This window comes from Falco biarmicus, chromosome 4 (genome assembly GCF_023638135.1).
Source record: "Falco biarmicus isolate bFalBia1 chromosome 4, bFalBia1.pri, whole genome shotgun sequence".
Classification (NCBI taxonomy): domain Eukaryota; kingdom Metazoa; phylum Chordata; class Aves; order Falconiformes; family Falconidae; genus Falco; species Falco biarmicus.
The window spans coordinates 77,091,907-77,115,484 of NC_079291.1; the positions used below are offsets into that span (position 1 = coordinate 77,091,907).

Below are 23,578 nucleotides of genomic sequence, written 5' to 3' on the forward strand. Positions count from 1 at the left end.
GCTTAATATCATGTAAAGTAGACATAAGAATAATTAGCAATTAATAAACCATCTACCAAGTTTTGAGCTTGTATTTTCCTCTATGATCTGATCTTCTGACACATCCCAACCCCCTTCAGACTTTCCTACACAATTAATTTAGACAATACAGACCAGGCATCATCCTGTTAGATAACTTCTTTGATCCACAGGGAAGAGGATGTGCCATAAATTATCCTTCTTTTTTTGTTTTCCTGGTATTCCCATCCTTTGCTGGCTAGATTTCCCTGTTTGATGATTACAGACTCTCAGAGCAGCATCTCAATACTTACTTAATTTATGGATCCAAATTTCGTGCTAACAATGACCTGTAGCATTGTATTGCACTCAGTAAATAATTCTAGATTTATTGTTCTTAAAAGAGAACAAGGCTAATGTAATTTTTTTTTCCAGCTACCTGTTACTCCCTCTAGTAACTTTTAACCCATTTGCCCTTTCTGGTGTTATTGAGATCTCAAGGATGAGATGTTTCTACAGCTGTTAGGCAAAGAAATGACTGAATGGAGACAAAAGACAGAAGTACAAACCCTACAGCTGTTTGTTTGGTTTGTTCTGTTTGCTGATCAGTCAGTGTATGTATACTAGAATAGATAACTCTGAAAAAGCCAGAGATATTCTTTGTCCAGGCAAATCAAGAAACAATAGGAACCCGAGATACCGTGTGTGAGCTATTGAGATGCAGAGGGATTGGAGTGGAGATGGACAATCTTTCCTCTTCCTGATGAACAGATAGGAGAGATGGTAAAGACAAAAGGGGAGATCTAGTGTTATTCCAGTGGACAATTTCAGCAGAGTAAAGCACTAAGTTACAGAGACCAGATTTTCATGGACAACTTGTCTTCCTTTCTAAAAATGTTTGGGTGATTTTGATGCTTTTGAAATCTGGAAATCTTTTCCTATGCATAGACCAGATAGGTGATTCATGCTTTGCAGCCTAACTCCAGCTCTTTGTCTCTGGTTCCAGAGACATCTTCAACTATGTCTCTGTATTTGTAGAAATGGTGGGAACGGTGTCACCTAGGAAATAAGGTGTAGCTTGCAAATAAATATTTCAAAACAGATTTTCACAAGTAAATGTTAATGGCTCTAAAATGCTAGATTATGACAATGCAAGATCATTGATTATAACCTATATCATTTGTATGCGCTTGAAAGGAATCCTGCAGCACTGGTGTTTTTTTCTCTTATTTGCTTCCTCTGAGAGGAAAGAAGCCTAATCTATTTGCATATAGTTATTTCAACCTCTCTATAAGAGGTGTAGGATCACAGTCAGAAAAAGAATCAGTGAGTTAGGTAATTCTTAGATGGACACATTAAATTATTAATATAATGAACAAGTCAAAGAAAGAGCTACTTTAATAATATGAATTGTATTTTATATACTTATACTCTGTTTTATACTTATATCTGCTAAGATTTGGACAACTTCAAGGAAGCATAAATAATTTTAATTTTAATAATCTTCAAGATTTAAAATTTTCTGGTAATTGTTACTGCTTTTGCTACAAACATTTTTACCCAGGCTTAGCCTCTGGCCTCTGTATCATCACAATTGTACCTTTGCATGGTTAAGGAATAATGTACTGGGCTCCCAAGGTAAAATTTTAGTTTACTGACTTCAATGCAAGAACTTGCAGACACTAGATAAACTCCAGACACATACTAGAGAATAAAGAGATGGCTGTTCTAAGTTAATTTTGCTCATTATAACTCTTAAAAGAGATCTTTATTCTAGTTAAATATCTATGCAAAAACCTTCTGCAAATGTCTTATCCTACAGAGTACATGCTTTTTTTCCAGTTTTCTGTGGTTTCTTGCAGATCTTTGCTGGGGCCAGTTGTTTCTGAGAGAAACTATCCCTTTTCACAGACCTCTTTTCTTAAGTGGAGGCCCTTAAGCAAGGAGGAAAAGCAGGAACCAAAGAAAATTGAAGTGTTAAAATGCTGGGAAAGAAGTAATCAATCATAAATGTAAATGATTTTGCTTTAAAAATCCTTATAGAAGTTCATTTAACTAAGTAAAGCATTTAATCGCAATTTAACTACGGAGGTATAACTAGAAACTTGAAACTATTCTAATCGAAATGGTGGTCAGGTTTGGTTTTGACAAAGGGTGAGGAACACTTCCTCACAGTATCGCTGGCTTTTCAGAAATTAACTTTAAACTTCAAACAAGAATCTGGATTACTATGGGAGAAATGTAGTTCTCCAACCTTCCAGCTTTGGAAAAAATGAGAAATAGTTTAACCCATTATTACAAATGCAAAATATATTATTTAAACTAAAGTTAGTCATTCGATGAGGTAGAGCAAAGCTTTTAGGAAAAAAATGCATTCCTAATTCTTAGCCCAGCCCCCAGCAGGAATTGCTGAGAGCACATTGCACAGCAACTACTTTTGGTCCTCTGATGTATAAAAGAAAGAGCAAAAATATATAAGCTACCATCAGCTTCCTTAGTTTAACTCCTGGATAGGAACGATGCTGAAAGGACTACTTTTCCTTTTTGGAAGCTGTTTATAAAATACTGTCAGTAGGCCTCATTCTTTTTAACACAGGGATGCTCAAGAATTCATGTATTGATTCCCTTCCAAATGATGTAAGCATATTGTTTTACATAGGCCAGACCCACCCGGCCAGACTAGCAGACCAGTTAGCCTGTTCTTGGCCAACTACTCCCTTGCAAATGTGCTGACTTGGATCCCTCCATACTTGGAAGGACCTCAGTGAAACAACTCTCCACTGTGCTCAGTTGCTCTACTCACGTAAGGTTCCAGAGACCTTTTAGACCACTTATGTTAAGTGAAAGCTGCCACCTGCAATTCTGTTTTGTGCCAAGGTTCAGCAGTTGAGAATTCAGTATCCATACAAGCCCTCCAAGAGGCTTGTTCTGAATACTGGGGGTGACAACAGTTGTTCAACTACAGCAGCTGTGCTGCCAAAGCGGAGGGGCACGGCAGAAGAGCACAAAAGGTTCCATGTCTCCTGTGTGCCAAGGGTACGGACATTTTCTTCATTTGCAGACTCCCAAACTTTCCTGAAACCAGAATGGAAATGGGAAGTACATCTAGCTGGAAATGACTTCTAGCATCCTGGCTTCTCAAAACACTTCTCAGGAGGTTTTAATTTGGTGAATTATTTGGTAGTTTTCACTGCACTTCCCCTAACTAGCTTTTATTAGTCTTGGCAATGAACATGCATTTTTTCTTCTCCAGCACTGAATTCCCTAAGCTGTGTCGTGTCTTTTTGCGAAGCCATAAGACAAACTTCCTGCATATCCCTTGATCTCTCTCCTTATTCAAAATTAATAACAAAACCATAATTCCCCTCAGTAAGGTATGTATGAGTCCTAAGTGAGTTGTAGTGCCCCTGGGTAAAATCCTTGAGCCATTAAAGACAGTGAATGCTTTATTAACGACTTTTGACCAATCAGAATTTAATCTAATTTGCTTAAACTAGTCATTACTGTAAGTCCTGTCAAAATGCTACTTTTGTTGCAAGGCTCAGAAACTGTGCCTACCCCCACCTGTGAATTGCATCCACTACCATTTTGTAATTTATGGCTGAAGGTAGTTAAATCTTCAGTGCTCTGCTGATAAGATGAAATGTTGGTAGATATTTGCCATAGTTTTCTCTGTTGTCATATTCTTTCATATGTTGTCCAGAATGGCTGACTAAACCAACAAAAACTAGCATCATGAAACAGTATTTGTAGTCATGGAGGACCAGTTTGTTACAGGCAGCAGAAAAGACAGCAATAGGAAGCACAAGGTTTAGTATGCATGGAGAATATGTTAAGAGAAAGCAATAAAGCAGTTCAAAAGTGATAAGAAGTGATCAGATTAGCCCTGGAAAAGCAATGTCTACATGGGAAAGGTTGGAGTTTTTGTCCCAGCTAGTGCTGTAGCGTGTAAAAGGCAAACTAACACTGTGAGAACAAACTTTTCAGGATAAAAAAATGATCTGTGTTTGAGACGCTGAGTTTATTGTGGACACTTTCAGCCAAACAATCAACATTGCTAACTCCAAAAGTGTCCAAATTTTGTCATGCACACTCTTTTCTGTATGCTTGTGGGTGTGTATAAATATATATTTATCAAATGTGCATTTCCTTTAACTTGTAAGGAATGGATGGTAAAAGACAATCGGATTATTTTGGATTATGTTATAAATTCATTACGGATTCAGAAGCATAGCTATAGGCTTAAGCCTGGGTACATGAACGTGTTTTTTAGATTTATGAGCTAAAAACAAAAACATGCTACTGAAGGTTTCTTAAAAGCTATTTAAACATGGTAACTAAAACTTAAAGATTAAATTTGTTAGTATACCTAAGAAAAGATTAAAACCTGCATTGTAATGATCTGGGAATTATTAGCAATGTAGTTTTGCATCATGGTTCCAGAATTTTTTTCAACTGTTTTTTTCTATTATAAAAACCGAACAAAGCTATTTCATAAATATTAAATACACTCAGTTCCCTCCTTGACTTTACCTTATGATAATAAAACTGGAGTCAGGACTGATGTGTACATTTCAAGGAAAGTTATGATGTAAAGCAGAGAACACAGAACAAAGGTACTAAAAATCATTTGTGATTGAAACTGTAGATTGACATTCATGAAAATATCTCTCACCAAATAGCATATCACAATTGCCTCATAATACTGAGATGTGTGTTCATAAGCTTTCCAATGTATGCAGCCAACCTTGTCTACTTTATTTTGTAATCGCTGCACTGATTCTGCTTAGCAAAGTTGGTATGACTGAATAAAAAATGAAGAGGGAAATAATTTTACAAAACAATAACTTTCTGATAAGAGCATTTTAACATCTAAAAGTTGTTTTGCACAGCCAGAGCGATAAAAAATGTTTAAGATTTGTTGCCGATATATCAGTTTGTAACAGTTAATGCTTGCACATGAATGCATTAACAGAAACTAATGTAATAATGAATTGATGTTTTTATCCTTTGTGTTACAAATCTATGATTTTTAAGACAAAATATGAGGGTGGGAGTTAATGGATTGAGAGAGATGATTAAGCTTTAAGTCCACAGTTAAAAACCATATTGTTTAGGCATGGAAAAGGCAAGTGTAGTTTGCCTGTGTGATGGTGTTGGCAAACCAACAGTGAAAGCAAAAGGTATTTTTTGTTTGCCTTTCAGTGAGGTGACTCATGCCATATTAACAAAAAGGTATCTCAGTCTCTATCCTCTTCATCTTAAGGAGCTAAAATCTGGCAGCATACAATCATAAAAAGGCTGTGTTGTTGGTTTTGGATATTTTTTCCAGACATGATTCATATTAGTTTGGCATTGTTCCCTATACAAGTTTTTGACATCAAGAATCCCAGTGACATGAAAGATTGCGACAGGCATGAAGCATTGATGATTGATCTTGCTGACAGTTGGGGTTAACAGAGGGAATATTTTGCACTGGATTTTATTCAACATTGAGAATACTATTATTCAGTGTGCCTGTCCAAAGAAAAATACAATTTTAGACATTAAATTGATTAGTATATAATAGGAATAGCACCTCATTAATAAAAATTAGAAAGTAAAAGATTGCAAAGTATTAGAACAGTAGTGGATGCTTATTCTTCCAAGCATTACCTTTGTTTTCAGGTGAGTGATGACAGGACATATTAATATCTAATAACAAACACCTGTGGTACTAAATGGTTATTAAATAATTATGCTGATACTACAGAAGTAAAAGTGGAATCACAAGGGAAACATGTAACTGTTTTCCAAAGAGATACCACACTTAGATATTGACCTTTTCATCTTGCAGATGGTAAATACATTCCTGTACTATTGAGCAATATTTCAAACTGCTTTATCCTGCACCCCAATGACAGCAAAATGAGTCTTGTCCTTTATATATGCTCTTCAAGCCTGCTGTTGTGTGACTCAAAGCTGCCTATATAATAGTCTAGTACAGCAATGCTCTCTTCTGTCATGAAAATAATTTTTATTTTATTAAATAATCATTCACCCTTTTAAACTACATTATAAAGTATAAAAACATACTCTAAATAATTTTATTGCTATAATGTTAATTATTGCTGCTAAAGGATAATGTCAGTGATTAACTGTATTTCTCCCAAATACATTTTACGTTGATGAATATTTTTATTAAGATATGTCAAATTTATCTGAATTAAAAGCTGAGTAGAAGTAAATGATAGGATGCAAGGCAGTAATCTAATCTAATTGTTCTTATTGTACAATAAATGAAAAAGAGAGAAATCTTCATTGTTCAGTACTAATGGAAATGGTTATATGGAGCAGAGCTTACAAAGACCTACCCAGTATGGTTCAAAACATATCCCACTGGCTAGAATCACAGGTAGGATGCCTAACATTCTCATGGACTTTCAAATAAAATCATATATAACAAGAAATACTTTAGACTAAAGAAGAGACCCACTGAGCATACATAATGATGTTAAGTTCATAGTTTCATTTGATTATAGACCCAGGATGCAAACCCTCAGTCCTTGTTCATGCAAAATTTTGTGTTTACTATTTGCTTTAGATTTTTTTCATTTGCCAGATTAAGCCAACAGGATGATTCCAAAGGCATGGAATTAATTGTATGGTAAGATCATTGCTAGTGTTCTGACATATTACACTTGGTAAAGACTGGTGTAGTTATGAATAAAAAGCTGTTGTGTATGGCATACATTAACATTTTCAAAATCATCCTGTTTTCTAAAAAAAATTAATGGATTAAATATACGACAGTCAATGACAAATAAGGTATTCCATTTGATTTACTTTTTGTCATTCCTAAACTCAGAAGCTCCCACACTCAGGTTGCAATTAACTTCCTTGAAAATACTCATCGGTGTTTCAAGAAGTTTCATAGCATCTTGTCATAAATCAGCATCATGCATCTGAATTAAAATCTGAATGTAAATTAGAAACATTTTTTATATTAATGATCGTGAGGCTAAACACACGTTCAGAACTGATTAAACATTACTGTCTTACATTGACTGAGTTGCAAGAGAAATGCATCTTCAGACTAAGTTTATACAGGAACTTTTGTCTCCAGTATGGAAGCTTTGGAGCTCTGAAATGCATTGCTACTTCTGTAATTATATTAACAAAAGTTCTATCATCAATTTGCTAATGCTATGAAGTTCTACTGGTAGCATAATTTCAGTTGAAGTTGGTATCTAGAAATTAATTTAAAGTGGTTTAAAAAGTGGTCACAAGGTAGCTGTGACAAAGCAGCTTGCAGCTTTTAACCTCAAACATAAATTGTATTTTAAAAATACAACATTTCTTTTGACATGGCTGGTGATGGTAGTGTGGGCTTTTCCTTGGATGATTAGTTTTGTAAAGTGTGTAATTTAAATGTGGAATTTGTCCTCCTTGTATATTACAACTAAAATGCAGAAAGCAGCCCTCTCCCAGAGTTAAGTTAAGACTACTAGCTTTTAGCTTAGGAATTTAATCTGAATTATCCAATTCTTTTGAATACTGTCAAGTGGTTTCTGGATAGATCATAGAAACCTCAGTAAAATGAGCTTTTGCATACTGGCAGTGAACAATAAGGCTTTAAATGGAAACAAATTCCCAATAGTTACTGACTGCAGTCCCTTCCCTCTGTCGTAGCGCTGTAGTGTCTTGCAGACTAAGTACATCCTGCAATTAAGCTAGCTATTTTATTCTCCCTCATTCTTCACCATTTCAGAGCACTCCATCAGCAGCACTTCTTCTGTCACTGTACTGAAACTACCTTTTTCTTGGCTGAGGACTTATTAGTGTTCTCCATCTTTTCCTCATAAAACATGGAACCCTGTCTATACAGCTCAGCTGTTCTGCCTGTACTTTGTCCTTCCAAGTAAGGAGGTGAGCAGCCAATTAAAGTTTAGGAAGAACATAGTCCAATTCCTCTGGGCTAGACCTGTGCATGTAGCCAGGCCTAAAAAAAGCATTTTACCATAACCAAACAACTTAGATACCAATGAGGTCAAACACACAGTTATTTGCTCAGTCCTTCAGATTTTGCACTTCTCTGTCCGCACAAGGTTCTTGGTAGAGTCAAGGTCTCTGCCACCAGAAGCTTATTGTTACAGTAATACCTGCACATTTTCAAGGACTACCTCCTCAATGCTCTGTAATTCATTGTCCAACAGTTACTGTGTAAGTAAATTAATTATCATGTTTTATATACTTCAAGAGCTTTGCATTTCAAAGAATAGTACTTCTCTTTGCTAAAGTCGCCTAATATGGCTGTATGCTTATTTCCCACAAGCAACAGTAGGAATTACATTCAGGCAATGCAATAACAGTGAATCATCTGATATAATCATGTTTATGTATGTTAAACATAAAAATAATTAGTTTGACAAAGACCACTGCATTCAACAACAAAAAGCATATTCACTAGGGATGAAAGAAAAATTCTTGCAAATTCTAACTGCATTTTCACAGTGTCAAAACTAGTGACAGTTTCACTGGAAAACAGAGGCTGAGCTTCTATTTACAGAAATGGGGGAAAGCATGGGAATATGCAATATAGAACACTTATTCTAATATGCAAGAACTTCTTAAATGCCTACTGTAGCAACACATACACAAAGAAATAACAAAAGTTAACTTATCATAAGGCACCAGTTACAGAAATGTCTTAGCTTTGTTTTTAGCATTAGCATTTGTAGTCAGTAAGTATCCAGGACAACTGACAATCAAATACAGCAGCAAACACATTATTCTCTTGCATATAATTAAGAAGAGAAAAAGTCATTTTAATCACGTGCTGCAAATCCTTGGCCAGTATTAAAACTGATCATTTGATACAGTGCAGCACTTCCTTGAGTGGTGTGTTTGCAATTCATTTCTCTTTTTTTAATGTAAAATTTAAAATGAAGAAACAATCCATACAAGGCAAACTAACTAAAAGCTAGCATTTTTCACCTGAAAACCTCCTTAATCTGGAACTGGCTTCCCTTTAGTATTACCTTTATCTTGGGAGTCTGCATAAATGCCTTAAATATACTAGTGCAAGGCTTGTTATTAATGAGAAGAGAGTAACAGCTTTTACTGATCGTTAGGAAAAGTGACTGTGTATTGCACTAACTTAAGTATTTGTTTCACTCTGCTATCATAGATTATTAATTAGAAATAATAGCAGTAATCACTTTTCAGAAATGAGGATGTAGCTACAAAGCCTCCTAACTCCCACTGCACCAGTATTATAATCCAAACAAGTTAAATAAATTGCTTCTATCACAATAAGTAGAAAGAAGAAAAAAAAAAAAAAAAGAAAACAGAAAATACTGAACGCTATTGCTTTCCTAAGATTTATGAAAGTCGGAGATGAACAAAACTCAAATTCTGCAGGAAGGTTTGGTTTTGATTCGATGTTTTTAATATAACTTTTAAATGTCCTGGGTTTCTCTTCTTCATTTCATTTTATTTAACATTTTGTGTTAGAAAACTTAAATGCTGTGATTCTTGGTAGATACCTGCTACCTGTTTACAAAGCACCACTACATTCTAATGTCTCTGAATGAAGGGAAGTAATAGAAAAGTAATACTAAATAAAGCACAGTACTAGAAGAAAATTATGACAACCAGCAACAACTAAGGACAAAATAGCTTTTACTAAAAAGCATCTAGGTTGTCTGGGTTCACATGGGCAAATTAAAAAAAAAATCTGTTTTTCCAGAACCTCTGATACATCTATTATTTTCTGAGTATCAGAAAAGAAGGGACAAGAAACTGAGTAAACTGCAGGACACTGAAAAGGGATCTCGACTTCTGGCCTTCCATTAGTGTTAGTTTCGGCAAATAGCTGTGCTAGCTGCAGGCAACTCAGGAAATCTTTGTCCTCTGGTAACAAACAGTCCAGAAACAAAAACACACTCATCTTCAGTGTCAGAGATCATGCGAAATTTGTCCTTTTGACAGAGCTTCCCTTCATAAACACTTTCAGAATGGGTTGGCAGCATCAGCAAAATGTTTTCAGCAGGGCAGGAAGGGAAAATGAACATGCAAATTAGGACATTTTTAATAATGTTTGGCCTTCAATAGTTTGTCTTCAGTATTCTAAAAGACACAATATGGAAGGGGTACAAATGCCTAAGAAATTCCTTCTGCCCTCTTCATATCTATGGACCAATGTGAAAAGTACATCAGTCACAATTTCTTAAATCTCATTTTGAGATGGCTAGTAGATAGAAAGTGGTAACTTAGAACCTTATAAAATACCTATCAAACTGTCTGATGCTATAATCTTGTACCATTTCATTTTCTCTGCGTAAGTAAATACTTGGAATAGAATTTCCACAAAAGCTGTAATTCATTCTGATTTATTTCCTTGTAAAAATACCCAAAAAAGCCTGTCACTTTTCCAGCACTAGTAGTAGGTAATACTGCACTGCCAAGTATCTGCAAGTAATATCCACTCTTGTAGTGTTTCAGAGCTCCACTATAAAGTTTCAAATTGCTAAGATACTGGACTTGGAAAATATGTCTTAGTAATCTTTCTTTATAAAGCTTTTTTTCTGCACCATAAATGCACATGCTCTCAACAGACTTTAATCATTTGTGATGTTCAGACTAAATCTAGTAGGTCATTTAGTCAGGTTTTAGATGAGTTTATGAGGGAATATAATGGCAACAAATACAGAATAATGATCTACTCACTATGAAGTAAACATATGTAATATAGGTTATAGGATGCCTTGAGTAATTGCACCACTTGAAGGTCTGCATTGAACAATCCAGAATTGATTGACTTAATCCATAATGATGATTAGAGAATGAACTAGCTACCATTGTAGCTGCTTGCTTGTGAAGTTTCCATCTGTAGCAGGAATGCCTGAGCTGCATGTGAAGCAGTCTTGGGACTGCCCTTATTCATTACCCAATGGATTAAGATAGCTCCAAAGTAGCAGTAGTGCTTCTATGTTGTACATTGCAGTGATGCAAGAGCTGTTTCACACGTAATTCTTCCATCTGTGCCAGAGGGCCAAATTCTGAGACAGAGGTGGTACAGGTGTTTGGGGTCATCATAAGCCAAGACCCTAAGATATTATCAAATGTATTTTTTTTCTTCCTTGTTGCAGTAACTGTGTGGCTCTGAGTTGCGTTTATATGCAAGAGTTTGTAGAAGCAAGGCTTAAATCTGAATTCAAATCCAAGAAACAATGAGTTTTAAAAACCTGCTGTGTTATGTCATATATTGCAGTATACAAAGAGTTTTAAGCAAAATATCTCATTGTGATGATTACAAAAATCTCAATACAATCAATGCACTAAGAATCTCTTTACTTTCTGGCTCCTTCATTAACTGGGATTCTGAATAAACATTTCACATATGAGATTGTACCCTAACTTCCTTACAATCTGGCATCTTTCTTCTTGAAAACATGGTCACAGGAGGGATCAGAGATCAGCAAAGAACTAATACACAGAGAAAAGAGAGATACAGTGCATATTGCCATCCTTTCTAAGCCTTCAGAAGTTCACCACCTCAGCTCCAGGGGGCTAGAGCACTTTTAATTGAGAGAGAAGCATAAATTCCCCTCCAGAGGTGGTGTGTTTTTATACAGTTAGGGATGTAATGCTGCAGTATGTATGTACTTCCCCCTCTGCAGTATAGAACTGCATAGGCCCAGGTGGAAGTACTTTGCTGTAGAGCAGTGCAGACAGATTAGGTGTCACACTTCACTATATGTGGTATCTTTATTAGAGGTCACGGCTTTAATTCTCTCCTAGTACTCTGTAACAATGCGCATAAGAAATCACAGTCAGCCTCTACCACAAACAAGTAGCAGGAGTGCATGCAGCATATGAATCTGCTCTTTCTCCCATTGTTTTTACACCCTTCCCCCAAAAGAAAGCAGTAAAATCTTACAATAACTGTGCCGTGCAATCCAAATAAAACTTGTTCTTTGTCCAAATATAAGCAAATTTTCTGCTTTCTATAGTTACAGAAAGATAAGACCAGTGCATATACTTTAAATGTCTCAAAATGCAAATACCAATGCAGTAAAAGTATATTTGCAGTAAAATGCACATCAATGTTGATCTACAGCACAGAATAAAGCCATCCACTGCCTAACAATCTAAACCTTCCTGAATTATCCCCTTTTCTCTTATAAATACATTGAACTTAAATTTGTAAATATATTATCTATGATTTGTATGCATGTATATATATCTATATATGTGTATAGATATATAAGATACAGATAAATATAAAGTACATAAATATATATCCAAATTAAAATGCAGTGGAACTGTTCATTATAAAAGGAAAATGTATCTGAGCATGAGAAAGAGCTGTACTCTGGTCTAATACAAGACTGAGAAATAAGTTTCCTAGGACTTCAGAATCACCTGAAATGTGACTGTATTTCCTCTGAAGCTCCAAGGTGCACTTTTTCCTCTCCTTCAATAACATAAACATGTAATAGCAGATATAGAACAAAAATATTATTTAAAACTTCAAATAATAATATCCCTTTCCCTTTTCCCTTAGAGAGAAAAAAAATTAGAAAGTGAAAACCATACACAACCTGATGCTCTCCAGGAAAGTGTTTAACTGTTTTACTAGTGGAGATGATATAACAGCCTAATGAGACCATTTCTTACTAGATGTTATAGCCCTGTGTAACACCTTGCCAAATCTTGATGTAAGTTTAACTATTTGTATTTTAGTATAGCAAAACATAGAATAAAGCATAGCTTGATGTGCTGTGCAAAAACACCAGGTAGGAGACAAAGATACAAACCTAATATTAGTCAACCAAGACAACTAATTAAAAATAAATACAATAAGTAATTTTTCTATTCAAAATGGCTTTCTCTTAGTGTTACCCTATTTGCACTAGGAAATCCTAAATGTTTCTAATTCTGAAATAAAGAATATTTCTAATTTGCAAGAACCCATGTACTATCAACCGTCATTTGACATCCAGCAATACTTGTTTCATAATGTTAATTTTAGTGCCAGCATTCAAGATACTGATAAAGTTATAATGTTACTTACGTAAATTATTTGGAGGAGGTCTCGTCTCCATGTTTTCATAATGTTGCACATGCACTACAATGTTTAGATCTCTTTCCATATGATCTGTTGTACAAGGACCTTGAGGTCGCATAACATCAGCAAGAGCCCTGAAAACCAAACAAACCAGAATGAACCTGCAAAATCTGTGAGGCATTACCAATACATTCCAATTTTTGTTTGTTTGTTTGTTTGAGATGCTGTCCGTTGTAACGTCTGCTGGAGAGACCAGCTCCATTCACAGCAAAATCAGGGAATCAGATGCATTGTGAGACTTCGCACCTAAGGCTCTTTTTAGGTTGCCTTAGACAGCATGCTAGCAGTAATACACAGAAACACATTAAGCTCTTTAGTTGTCTTGGCTTTGTAGGAACATAATCTAAGCTTGTTGAGACTTGCAGATTTCTGCTATAGCATGTGCTTAGTAATGTTTCCATCTTGGTTAAGCTCAGCACCTCAGCACCTAGCCCCTGTCTATAGCTTTCACAAACCCGTTAACTTCACACCTAGATTACCAGCAGGGCTTGTCAAAGTAAATTCTCACACATGCCTTTGCACAGAGCATAACACAACACAGTGGTCTTGGCCATTTTCATTCAAAAATGTCACCAAAGTTGAAAGGTCGTATGATTTTCAGGTAGAAACCCAGTAGGCATAGCTCTCTTCATGGTCAGGGCTTTAAGCTTTTCCCATCCAGAAGAGGAGATCAAATATGCCTTTTCTAAGTTCTCTGAGTGTCCTAGTCATTAAGATGGAGCAAAGTTTGTACTGCGGCTTTGAAGCCAGTTCAGAAACAGGATTAAAGTTTTATGCTAGCAAAGAGGGAGCAAGCAAAAGGATTCCTAACAATTAGGCCAGGCCCAACCTGATGTTGGTTGTGGACCTTTCCTGCATTGCTGCAGGCAGTAACTATATCTGAAAGAGACAGAGTCATCCTAGTTTGGTGTATTTTCTAAGAACTAGTTTCACTGTCGAGTGTACTGCTGAGTGCCAGGCATACAGATAAGCACACACACCTGTATTAGCCCTGCAGATCCAGAGTTAGTGACTGAGTTTTAAGCTCTGAAACTCTCAGCATGGCAACAACTAACTTTCTCTGCGATTCTGAGCGATGGAGTTTTACCATTGACTTCTGTAGGAGCAGGATTAGCCCTTAGGTATATGCCATATCTCTACCTGCTGAACTACTGTGCCATACAAAACAATTGGCCCACCTGCAGAAGCTGTTGCCTTAGGCAAAGGAAAGCTATGCTGTGTGTTACCAGTGTCTTCAGAGTTCAGTGCAAATCTTTTCTATTCAGGTCAATGCATCACTGGCTATTATTTGCCTCCTTTCTGTTTTACTAGTTTTAGTTTTTAGACCCCTTGAGTGATTTTTTTTTAAAGGGAATGGATGCATCTTCTGGGCACTTTGCCCAGTTTAGTTTAATTTTCTGCAAAATTACATGTAGTGTCCCAGATACTGCATCAAGGAAGACTAGTTTATAAACTAATAAATAAAAAAAAAAAGCACATTCACTGGTGAAAGCCATAGCAAGTGCAGTCTAGCTCCTCCACTGTATTCCTGTGCCATGATTACTTCTTGATCAAGAAGCACTGTACTTTTAAATATTTAAAAATAGTTTAAGTTACAGACAGAGAGGAATCCACAACTGGATCTTGCTTTCAGATTGCAGGAACATTGCTTTGGTACACAGCTGAATGATACTGATGTTTCACTGTGTTTATGGCTAGGCATTATGTTATTAAAATATTAGTTACAGTTGTGATCAACGTGTTACAGAATATTCTGTTGATACTGTAAAAGGTCAGAAGACAGTAACCAAATGATTAATGGTATCAGAGCAATGCTCCCATTTGAAGCAATGCTTATATAGCAGAAATAGCAGAGCTGGCCTACATAGCAGAATAGTAAGAATTCAATAGATGAGACCTCACAAAGGTATGTAGAAAATGATGCAAAAGGAAAGCATTATATTGCAAAACACAGCTGAAAAAAAGTGGGGACCAAAACCATTAATACTTAGTCAATTTACACAAATATGTCTCTATACAAAGAAAATTATTGACATCAATATTAATTCTAATTCCAGAAGCAGCTGGACACATTTCTGGGAAGGGAAGAAAAGCAAATCAAAGTTCCTGACTACAACGTGGGAGTTGAAAGTGTGAGATCTTGTAATACACAGATTAGCATTTCCCAACTTTGTGAGAGCGGGTTTTCAAAAATGCTTTCCTCATTGCCCTTAATCTGAAGGTAAATATTGTTCACTGTAGACTTTAAATAACACCGCGTACAGTAGCAGATTAACTACTGCCTGTCTGTGAAATTGTCGAGTTTTCTACCATTTTAGGGTGGCTTTTTTTCCAAGGGGTTTTAAGGAATTAACTGTCCGATTCCCGCTATATTAAGAAAAAAGGAACTATTCACCATCAAGTTCTATTTTTAACAGCACAGCAGCTATCTTTATACTTTGTTAGTCAAAGTTGTATAATCTTCTCAGGGCAGAGTAGTTCATATAACAAAGAGCTTGTCCTTATCTTCCACTGATGTCAGGGAGAGTTAAAAATGTGTAGCAGCTTGTATATCACTTAAGTACAAAGGAAATACTGTACCCGCACTTTGTTCTTTTAGGGATTTACCCATATAATGAAATGGATAAAGGGAGGTTTGTGCCCTAGTATGCGACAAAATCCTTGAACAGACGTTTGTTTCAAAAAATTCCACATAGGCCAACAGACTCCTATAATACCTTCATGCATTTGTCTCACCTGAATATCATCATATAGATTTTGTTCATTATCTGAAGGAATTGTTAGTGGGTCCTATTGAAAAATTATATATACCTAGAGGGTCTTTATCTACACCTTTGCTATACTGAATAATTTTGTAAGGAAATGCAAAATACAAGATAACCTTCTAATCAGGTGGTGATATCATTAGGTCCTGTGTATTGATATTGATTGCAGCATTACAAAAGTGGAGAAATGTTACCTACGTAGGAGCTCATGGCCCAGAACTATCAAGTATTACAAAACTTCAGCATTTTTCTTGCCATAGGATTTTTCTCTTTGGATATGTAATGCTACTTTGGGTGTTATAAAGCACGTGGAGCCAGGCATTTCTCTTATGGGTACAAGCTTGAAGAAGCTGAAACACAGGTTATTCCATGAAAGGTCACTTGTCATGTTTTGCCTCCAAAACTGGGTCAAAACCCGTAAGGGAAATAATTTCACACTTAGGATTCAGGATTTTGGCAAGTCAGACTATTTTTGGCCCCAGGTACGTGCCTTTTGAATGATCAACAGAAGACTTCACTCATGAGCTCAGCACGGAAGAAGAGCTCAGATGGTTCACAATATTTGGAAGGCTGTTAACAGTGTCAGAAGCACTGCTTCAGAAAAACAGGAGCTATAGCATCTGAGCATGACTGTAAATATTGTCCTTTCAGTTCTTGGTTTGTTTGCACATTCTCCACAAGGATTAGGGAAGAAGACAAAGGTGTGGTATTGTTTACCGAAAAATATCCCCCTTAAGAGAAGTAAAGCTTTTCCCTTTTCTACTCATTTTCAACCGAGGATTCTCCACTTTAACTGATGGAGCCTGGAAGTCTCACTGATGTAGTCTTTATCAGCAAGAACACGGTGCCCTCATATGCCTAACGGAGCTTCTAGGTCTGCTTCAGGAGACAGATCAATTCTGTCTCCTTTTAGGCACAATACTGCCACATTCATTTGCTTTGCCATATCTGAAAACATACACCATCTTAATCCCTTACTCTCCTAGAAAGCAGGAGGGTGAAGTAAGAGTTACTCTGTTTGGTACTACCATTACTGCTTAGTTCTTGGACACTATAGCTGAAGAGAATATTTATCTCCTTTCAATGTCAAATAACAAATTTAAAAACCAGGAAAATTATATGAACAAAACACTATCATATGATGTCTATAGCGAAATATGCCATGTACAGTTAGTACTGTACTCTCCTCTCCATTTCATCTCCAGATTTACAGTTCCATGCCAACAGTAAGAGTGTTTTATACTGAAAAACACTCATCTAACAAGAAAGAAAATGTGAACAGTGCCACACTTGGCCTTTTTTCTCAAAACAAAAGGAAGTAACAAGCTCTCTAAAAAAGGACACTTTGACTCCTTTTTCCTAAAAGGACTTGCCCAATAAGTACTTTTTTCCTATGGATTGTTTTCACCAAATAAGTTTCCACAATGCTTTTTCATTGTCAAATATTTCAGGAAAATTCAGTGAAATTAATGGAGTTGTCTCGGTTTGTTTTGTTACAACAGTAAACAAAAAATAATGAAAGGCAAGTGTATAGAAACTACACTCACCAAGCCTGTGAAGTTTCCTTTATTAACATTGTACCACTCTTACACACACCAGTGTCTTACTTCAACAGCAGATCCACTGACTGCAAGATGAAATAATGCAAGGAATTAATAAGTGCGGCACAGTTTTGCTTCCTATTTATAAGTCAGTGTTCTCATTCCCATGTGTCAGGTCTCTGTTCATATTTAAAAAAATATTAGTAAATCAAAAATGGGAATATACAATTTACACCAGTAAATTCTGTTCACTTTCTAAAAAATAAATAAGCTCTCATAAAAAAATACCAGTTTATATTACGCATTGTCTTTTTTGATAAGCAGTACCATCCCTTGCATAGGTGAATTTTTTCATAGGAATGAAGAGGATTCAAGTGTTTCATGTAGCCATTGGCTAGGAAGGGGTGAGAAGACAATCTTAACTAAGGAAATAGATGACAAATCAGCCTCTGTGTGTTTCTTGCTGCCAGCAAAAATGGAGTAACACTTGGTACTTTTAGTTTGGCCTACCTAACACTCCCAATACATTATACTTTTGCTTATTAATAAGGTTTAGTACAGGAAAAAAACATAGGAGGTGTTCTTTTTGGGGTTGTTTTTTTGATATTGTAGCGATGACTGTTATAAAATAAGGTGAATAGGAATATGAGCTACATATTTTAATTGTTGATACTATTAACTGTTTAAACAGAAATTATTTATTTCTTAAGCATTGAAGCCTTTTTTTACACAGTTGTGTAAAATGAGCTAGGATGTAACATTTTAGTTAAACACACATTTGAGGACAGAGAGGTTACTTCGATTCTTCACTCAATGAACAGATTTTCAGTTTGCCGAAGGGATTTACAAATCTAATTCCTTTTCAAATTAAGGGTGAGCCCACCCCACAGCTGTAAGAGAGTGTGAGAACTTTTTTTTTTAAAAAAAAAAAAGCTATAGCGCTGCTTTTTCAGAACATGACTAGCTATTATGTGTACTGAGTGGGTGACTGTTTTTCCATGTGATCATGACTTTCCAAGTTTCTATATAATCCTGACTTGAACGTTATCATGGCAAGAAAAGTACAAGATCTCAGACACTGTTAAGTAATCAGAGTAACAGACGACCTTTTTTAAAAACCACTTCAGAAACCTAATCTTTATGCATACATGACTGAAGGATTTCAGAATGATTTTCCAATCCCCTATAACTCTATTTCCATAAACTAAGACAGAATATCGTTTCAGAATACTTCACACCTGTCCTTTAGATAACAAATATTTCTACGAGTAGAAATAGGACTTATTTAATCTATATATAAGCAGGGATGGCTACAACTTCACTCTCTTGTGGGTTTTGTAACTGTTACGAGCCCTGCCTTTTTGCCTGCATGAAGAGACTACAGAAGGAGGCTAATGCAAGGAAGAGCTTTTTCCAAACAAGCTCTGTATTTTAAGAGTGAGATTTTAAAAGGAAATTGGGACCCATATATTCTTTTTCTCAGTTTAGTGAGAAAATGTGAAAATATTCCACATGTCTAAAGGATTATTATACCTTGCTCAACAAAAACCATCTTTGCAGAAGTATCACTGACACATAATGTTGACTAAAATTTCTGCAATGTGCTTTGTTCCTTGGTAGTGAAATCGTATCCATATCAGCCAGTTTATAAATAGCAAATAATTGCTAGTGAACTGGTGATGCATTTGCAGGCGTATTTTTGTGGCTTCCTCTGTTCATTTCAGGATAAGCACTTAATCAAAAAGTCATGCAGAAACTTCAGTAAAAAATAAGGCTTCAGGTGTTGAGTTGATCTCTTGGACTGTCTTTCAAAGGATGGCTCTTCATCTCAGCTTCAAAGATTGTGAACTACACCATTACCAGTCAGGGCAAGAGGAAGCTTTCTGCCACACTGCACGTCCAGTAGAAGGTATCCCTTTAATTGCATTTCATCACTAAAGTTGCCCAATATGCTGGAATCTATTTAGACTCTTTAACGGAGCTGTTTGCCTTTTTTAATGCCTTTCCCCCATCTGCTTTACTTTCATGTGCCTGGGATTAGCATAAAGAATCAGACAGACTGCAAACTTGACAAATGTGTTATGCCTTGATTTTGAACTGCTGTGACAGTCTGGGTTTGGAATGTGTGGTTAAAGCCATTGGGCTCTGTCCTGAGTTGCCAACCTGCCTATCCACCACTAGGCAGCCATATCTGGAGTAGATGGCACACAGCATGCCTAACTCTAGGTGGGGGATATTCTTTTTGATATAACTCAGCCATTACACTGTGGATACAGTGTATAACACACACATATACAGATGAGACAAGGCTTTCATATTCCATTTTTTACCTCTCAACAGTAACTGAAAAAACGTTAACGAATTCTACAATAGCTCTTCCTTCTTGTGTCTCCCTCTTCCCTTCCACCCTGGCTCATTTTCACAGCTTAGAAATTTCACAAATAGCTCACACACTTGCAAGGGTTGGGGGAGTAGGGAAGGTCCTGCCAAAACCGTTTTGCAGCTGGAGAGGAAGGGTGAGATGACATTTGTTTACATCCTTCTGTTGAGAAGTAAAAACATTTTCCAAGCTTTGAGACAGTTGGAAGAGGGAACTTATCAGGCTTTCTATAATTCAGTGCTGCTGGTTTCAGGATTTTTTTGTTTTCCTATTCATGCACAGTATATCAGGGAACACTTGCTGGGTCTTGTTGGGGAGAGGGTCAGACACTGCAGATAAAAATGGACTACTGTCTGTGTGGACTCCACAGTTATTTGTAGTTTTCCTCAATATGCATGTACTTTGATAACCAGAGCTTGGGGAACCACAGGAGCTCTGCTCACCAAAGTTGGTCTCCCTCAGTCGCCTTGCAAGGGAACGCAGCAAACTCCTGCCAGGAGTTGTCTGTTAACAGGAACACATGGGCTCCTCTCTCCTCTTTAGGAGTAGCAAGGGGAGGTAGAGGGGAAGGGGACCCCGCTGCCTGGCACTCAGCCTTACCTGGACATGTGCTCCCGCTGGGGTCTGTGTGCCTTCTCCAGCCCTAGTTTGGTGAAGATGCCCACCAGCACCATGACTGCCACAACCCCACAGATAATGTAGACAATGAGGTTGGTTTTATCCCTGGTAGGGTCATGCAGAGGGTCGTCTATGCGGGAAGGAGGCTTCCCAGTGTTCATCCACAACGGTGTCTCATAGTTTGTGCAGGTGCTTTGATCCAGCCTTGTCTTCTTGAACTTGCAGCAAAACCTGAAGCCACAAGTGCCGCAGCAGAAGATGAACTCCCCGGAGCTGCAGTTAAAGGGGGGGTCCCACTGCCCCATCACGTCAAAGTAGCCCCTGCAGAAGTCCGGGGTGGGAGGTGGCTCAGAGGGGTCTAGCTGTTCCCCAAGGCTGGAGTGGTTTCCTCCCGAGAGTACCACGAAGCTCCCCAGCTGCTGGCCAGCTTTCTCCTGAGCCCGACACACCAGCGTGAGAAGGTCCGCCACCAAGTAGCCGAAGAGCAGCCGAATAAAGCCTTCCATGCTGCCTCCCAGCCCCGGCTCAGCGATGCTGCCGCCGCCGCTCGAGCTGCTGGATGCTGCGCTGCGCCAGGAGCTGAACATAAAGGGGCTCCGTCAGGGGCCGTGCGTCCGCGCAGCCCGCGCTCGCCTTCAGCACCACGGACAGCCCCGGGCGGGCCGGGCCGGGCCGGGGCCGCCGCCCCCGGGCAGTGGCCGCTGCCCGTCGCCGCTCCGCTCCGGAGGAGCGAGCGCGGCACTTGTGGAGCGCGCGGGAGAGGGAGGAGGAGGAGGAGGAGGAGGAGGAGGAGGAGGAGGAGTACCGAGGGGTGGAGGTGGCGGCGGGAGTGCGGGGCACCGCGCGGCGCGGCGGGCTGGGGAGAAAGGGCTCGGCGAGAGGGGCGTGGAGGGGGCCACGAGGCGGGAGGGCTGAGGCGAGCGCGCTGCAGGGGCGGGCAGGAGGAGAGGGCGAGCGAGCAGCCTCCCCGCGCTGCCTGGTGCCAGCGTGCAGCGCCGGGGGCACCCACCTTCCGCTCCCCCGCCGAGCCCGGCGCGGTGTCTCGCACAACTCCCTCAGCCAGCCACGGCGCTCGCCGAGCCCCGCCCGGAGCCGGGCGAGCCCGCGGGAGGCGACGGCTGCCAGGGCAGAGCGCGGCCGGCTGGACGGACCCGCCGCGGCATCCAGCCGGCGGACAAGCGCTGCCGCGAGGGGGAAATCCGCCTTGGCGGGCAGCGTGCGGGTGGCAGCGAGGGCGAGGCGGCCCGGCGAGCTCAGCCCGTCCTCCGCGGGAGGCTGCGCACCGGCCTGCCACCCCTCCGGCCCCCAGCCCCCCTCTCCGAAGCCCCCCCCCCGCCCTCCCCGTAGCAGCCCCTCTGAGGGGCTGGCGGCCTCCCCCTCCCGAGCAGCCCCTCTGTGGGGCTCTCCCCCACCCCTCTCAGCCCCGCCGCGGAAGCCGGCTCCCACCTCGCCCCCCTCAGCCCCGCCGCGGGGCAGGCCCCGCTCCCCGCCATCCCTTACATAAGAGACTTCCCGCCCAGGCGGGCGCTCCCCACAGGTGCCTCTCCAAAAGCAAGGGAGCGCCTCCTCGTCCCCTCCGCTCCGCGCGCGCCGCGCTGAGGGGGATAACGGGCAGCGCGCGCCGGCCGGGCGCCCGGCTAGGGCGGGGGAGGCTGAGCGGGGGCGCCAGGCGGCCCCGACCCCGCACCGCCCCCGCGGCCTGAGGCTGGCGCCCCGGGGAGGGCGGGAAAGCGGGGCGCCGCTGCCCCGGCGAGTAGGGCGCTCCGTCTCCTGTCGGCCGCTCCCCTCAGAGGCCAGCCCTGCCCGCTGATCCGCTTACCTGTGAGGCCAGGGCGGGAGGGGCCTCCATGGGGCCGCACCTCCACTAAACCATGGGCGGGAGCGGGCGCTGCCCTCGCCCCGCGCGCTGCGCACAGGTACCGCGCTACTTGCGCGGCACGCTTCGGAGCGGGGCTGCCTTTATGTCTGCCAAACACGAGCTGCCCCAGCACATCATTTATTTAAAAATCTTGTTATAATGTCAGTCAGGCTGGTTCCAGAGGACACTGTGAGGCTGCGGGTTGTTTGAGAGACACAGAATTCAAATAACTTCCCCCAAACAACGCACTGACTCTGGGAAAGACTTTTTAGCGATTCACTCCCCATCCCTGCCGTTTAACCCACTCGTCTCCGTCTTTTGGCTTGGCAGTAACCTGCACAAGTAGCGATAATACTATCCTGAATACTATGCTGCCACCAAATGTAGGAAAAAAAGCCCATTATGGCATGATTTAGCAGTGCGGGCTTGTGCTTCAAGCAGCTTCCCTCAGCCTCGGGGTCATGGGTGCGATGGCCTCACTGCGGCCTTGCAGGCAGCTGCTGCCCCGGGGAGGGCACGGAGGCGTGAGGTGAGGGGCTGGGCTCAGCAATGGCACCAACCGCTCCTCTCCCACCTGCCTCGGTGAAGGGATTATGGTGCTGCCGCACTTGAGGAACTTCGGCCAACTCCCTGTGGAGCTGTTAAGCGTAAATAAACAGAAAGGTGAGGCAGAGGACAAAGCAGACGTTCGGAATCGGAGAGGGTTGTCGTTAGCTAATTGTGATCCTTCGCCTTCTCTTAAAAATAGACTCTAAGTACAGCGATGATTCCACCAAATTGTTTGACACGAAGCCTTGCATCTTTGTCCAAGAGGTAGGTTAGAAAGCCCCTTTATTTCTCAGCAGAGAAAAACAATCAGTCCTGGCCAAAACCAGCCTTTTTGGGTTTTAATATTTAATTCTTAAAACCTCCACCTCATCAACATCCCCTTTCAAGTCTCCTCTGAAATCATATCATTCCTCCCTTGTGTATACTTCCCTCTGCTATTATTTATTATTTAACACTTTGTGATGCAGTTTGTGCTGAAAATACTGCACAGAATGAATCTGTTCCATGCTTATCGCATCTAGAGACATTTAAGGTCCAGTCCTGTCAGGCACTTCAGATTATGCAAGTTTCCCTGTTGATCTGACTGCTAAAAAGCTGCTTAACTATTTTGCATGATTAGTGCCATACATGTGCAGAAATAATAACATCAAAAATGATTTATATTATGGGCTATTAATCCTGAATAACTATAGAAGAAGTTTCTTGTTTCACCAAGTTCCTGGGGTTTTCCTTAAGCATTCCCATATAGCAAAAAAG

General features: G+C 39.9%; 1 protein-coding gene and 1 long non-coding RNA gene across 2 annotated transcripts in view; one reads left to right on the forward strand and one right to left on the reverse strand.

Moving 5' to 3' along the window:
• The window catches only part of LOC130149105 (uncharacterized), a 38,130-nt gene extending 17,362 nt beyond the window's left edge, over positions 1-20,768 (forward strand). Inside the window, exon 3 of the long non-coding RNA XR_008821795.1 lies at positions 20,641-20,768. This is a non-coding gene — a long non-coding RNA (uncharacterized LOC130149105). The remainder of the gene's footprint in view (positions 1-20,640) is intronic.
• The window catches only part of SHISA9 (shisa family member 9), a 191,495-nt gene extending 170,347 nt beyond the window's left edge, over positions 1-21,148 (reverse strand). The window contains exons 1-2 of the mRNA XM_056338407.1: positions 20,398-21,148; positions 13,058-13,185 (exon numbers count right to left, since the gene is read on the reverse strand). Of these exons, the coding sequence (XP_056194382.1) occupies positions 13,058-13,185; positions 20,398-21,002 (733 nt within the window). The 5' untranslated portion in view covers positions 21,003-21,148. The remainder of the gene's footprint in view (positions 1-13,057; positions 13,186-20,397) is intronic.
• Positions 21,149-23,578: the final 2,430 nt, after the last annotated feature.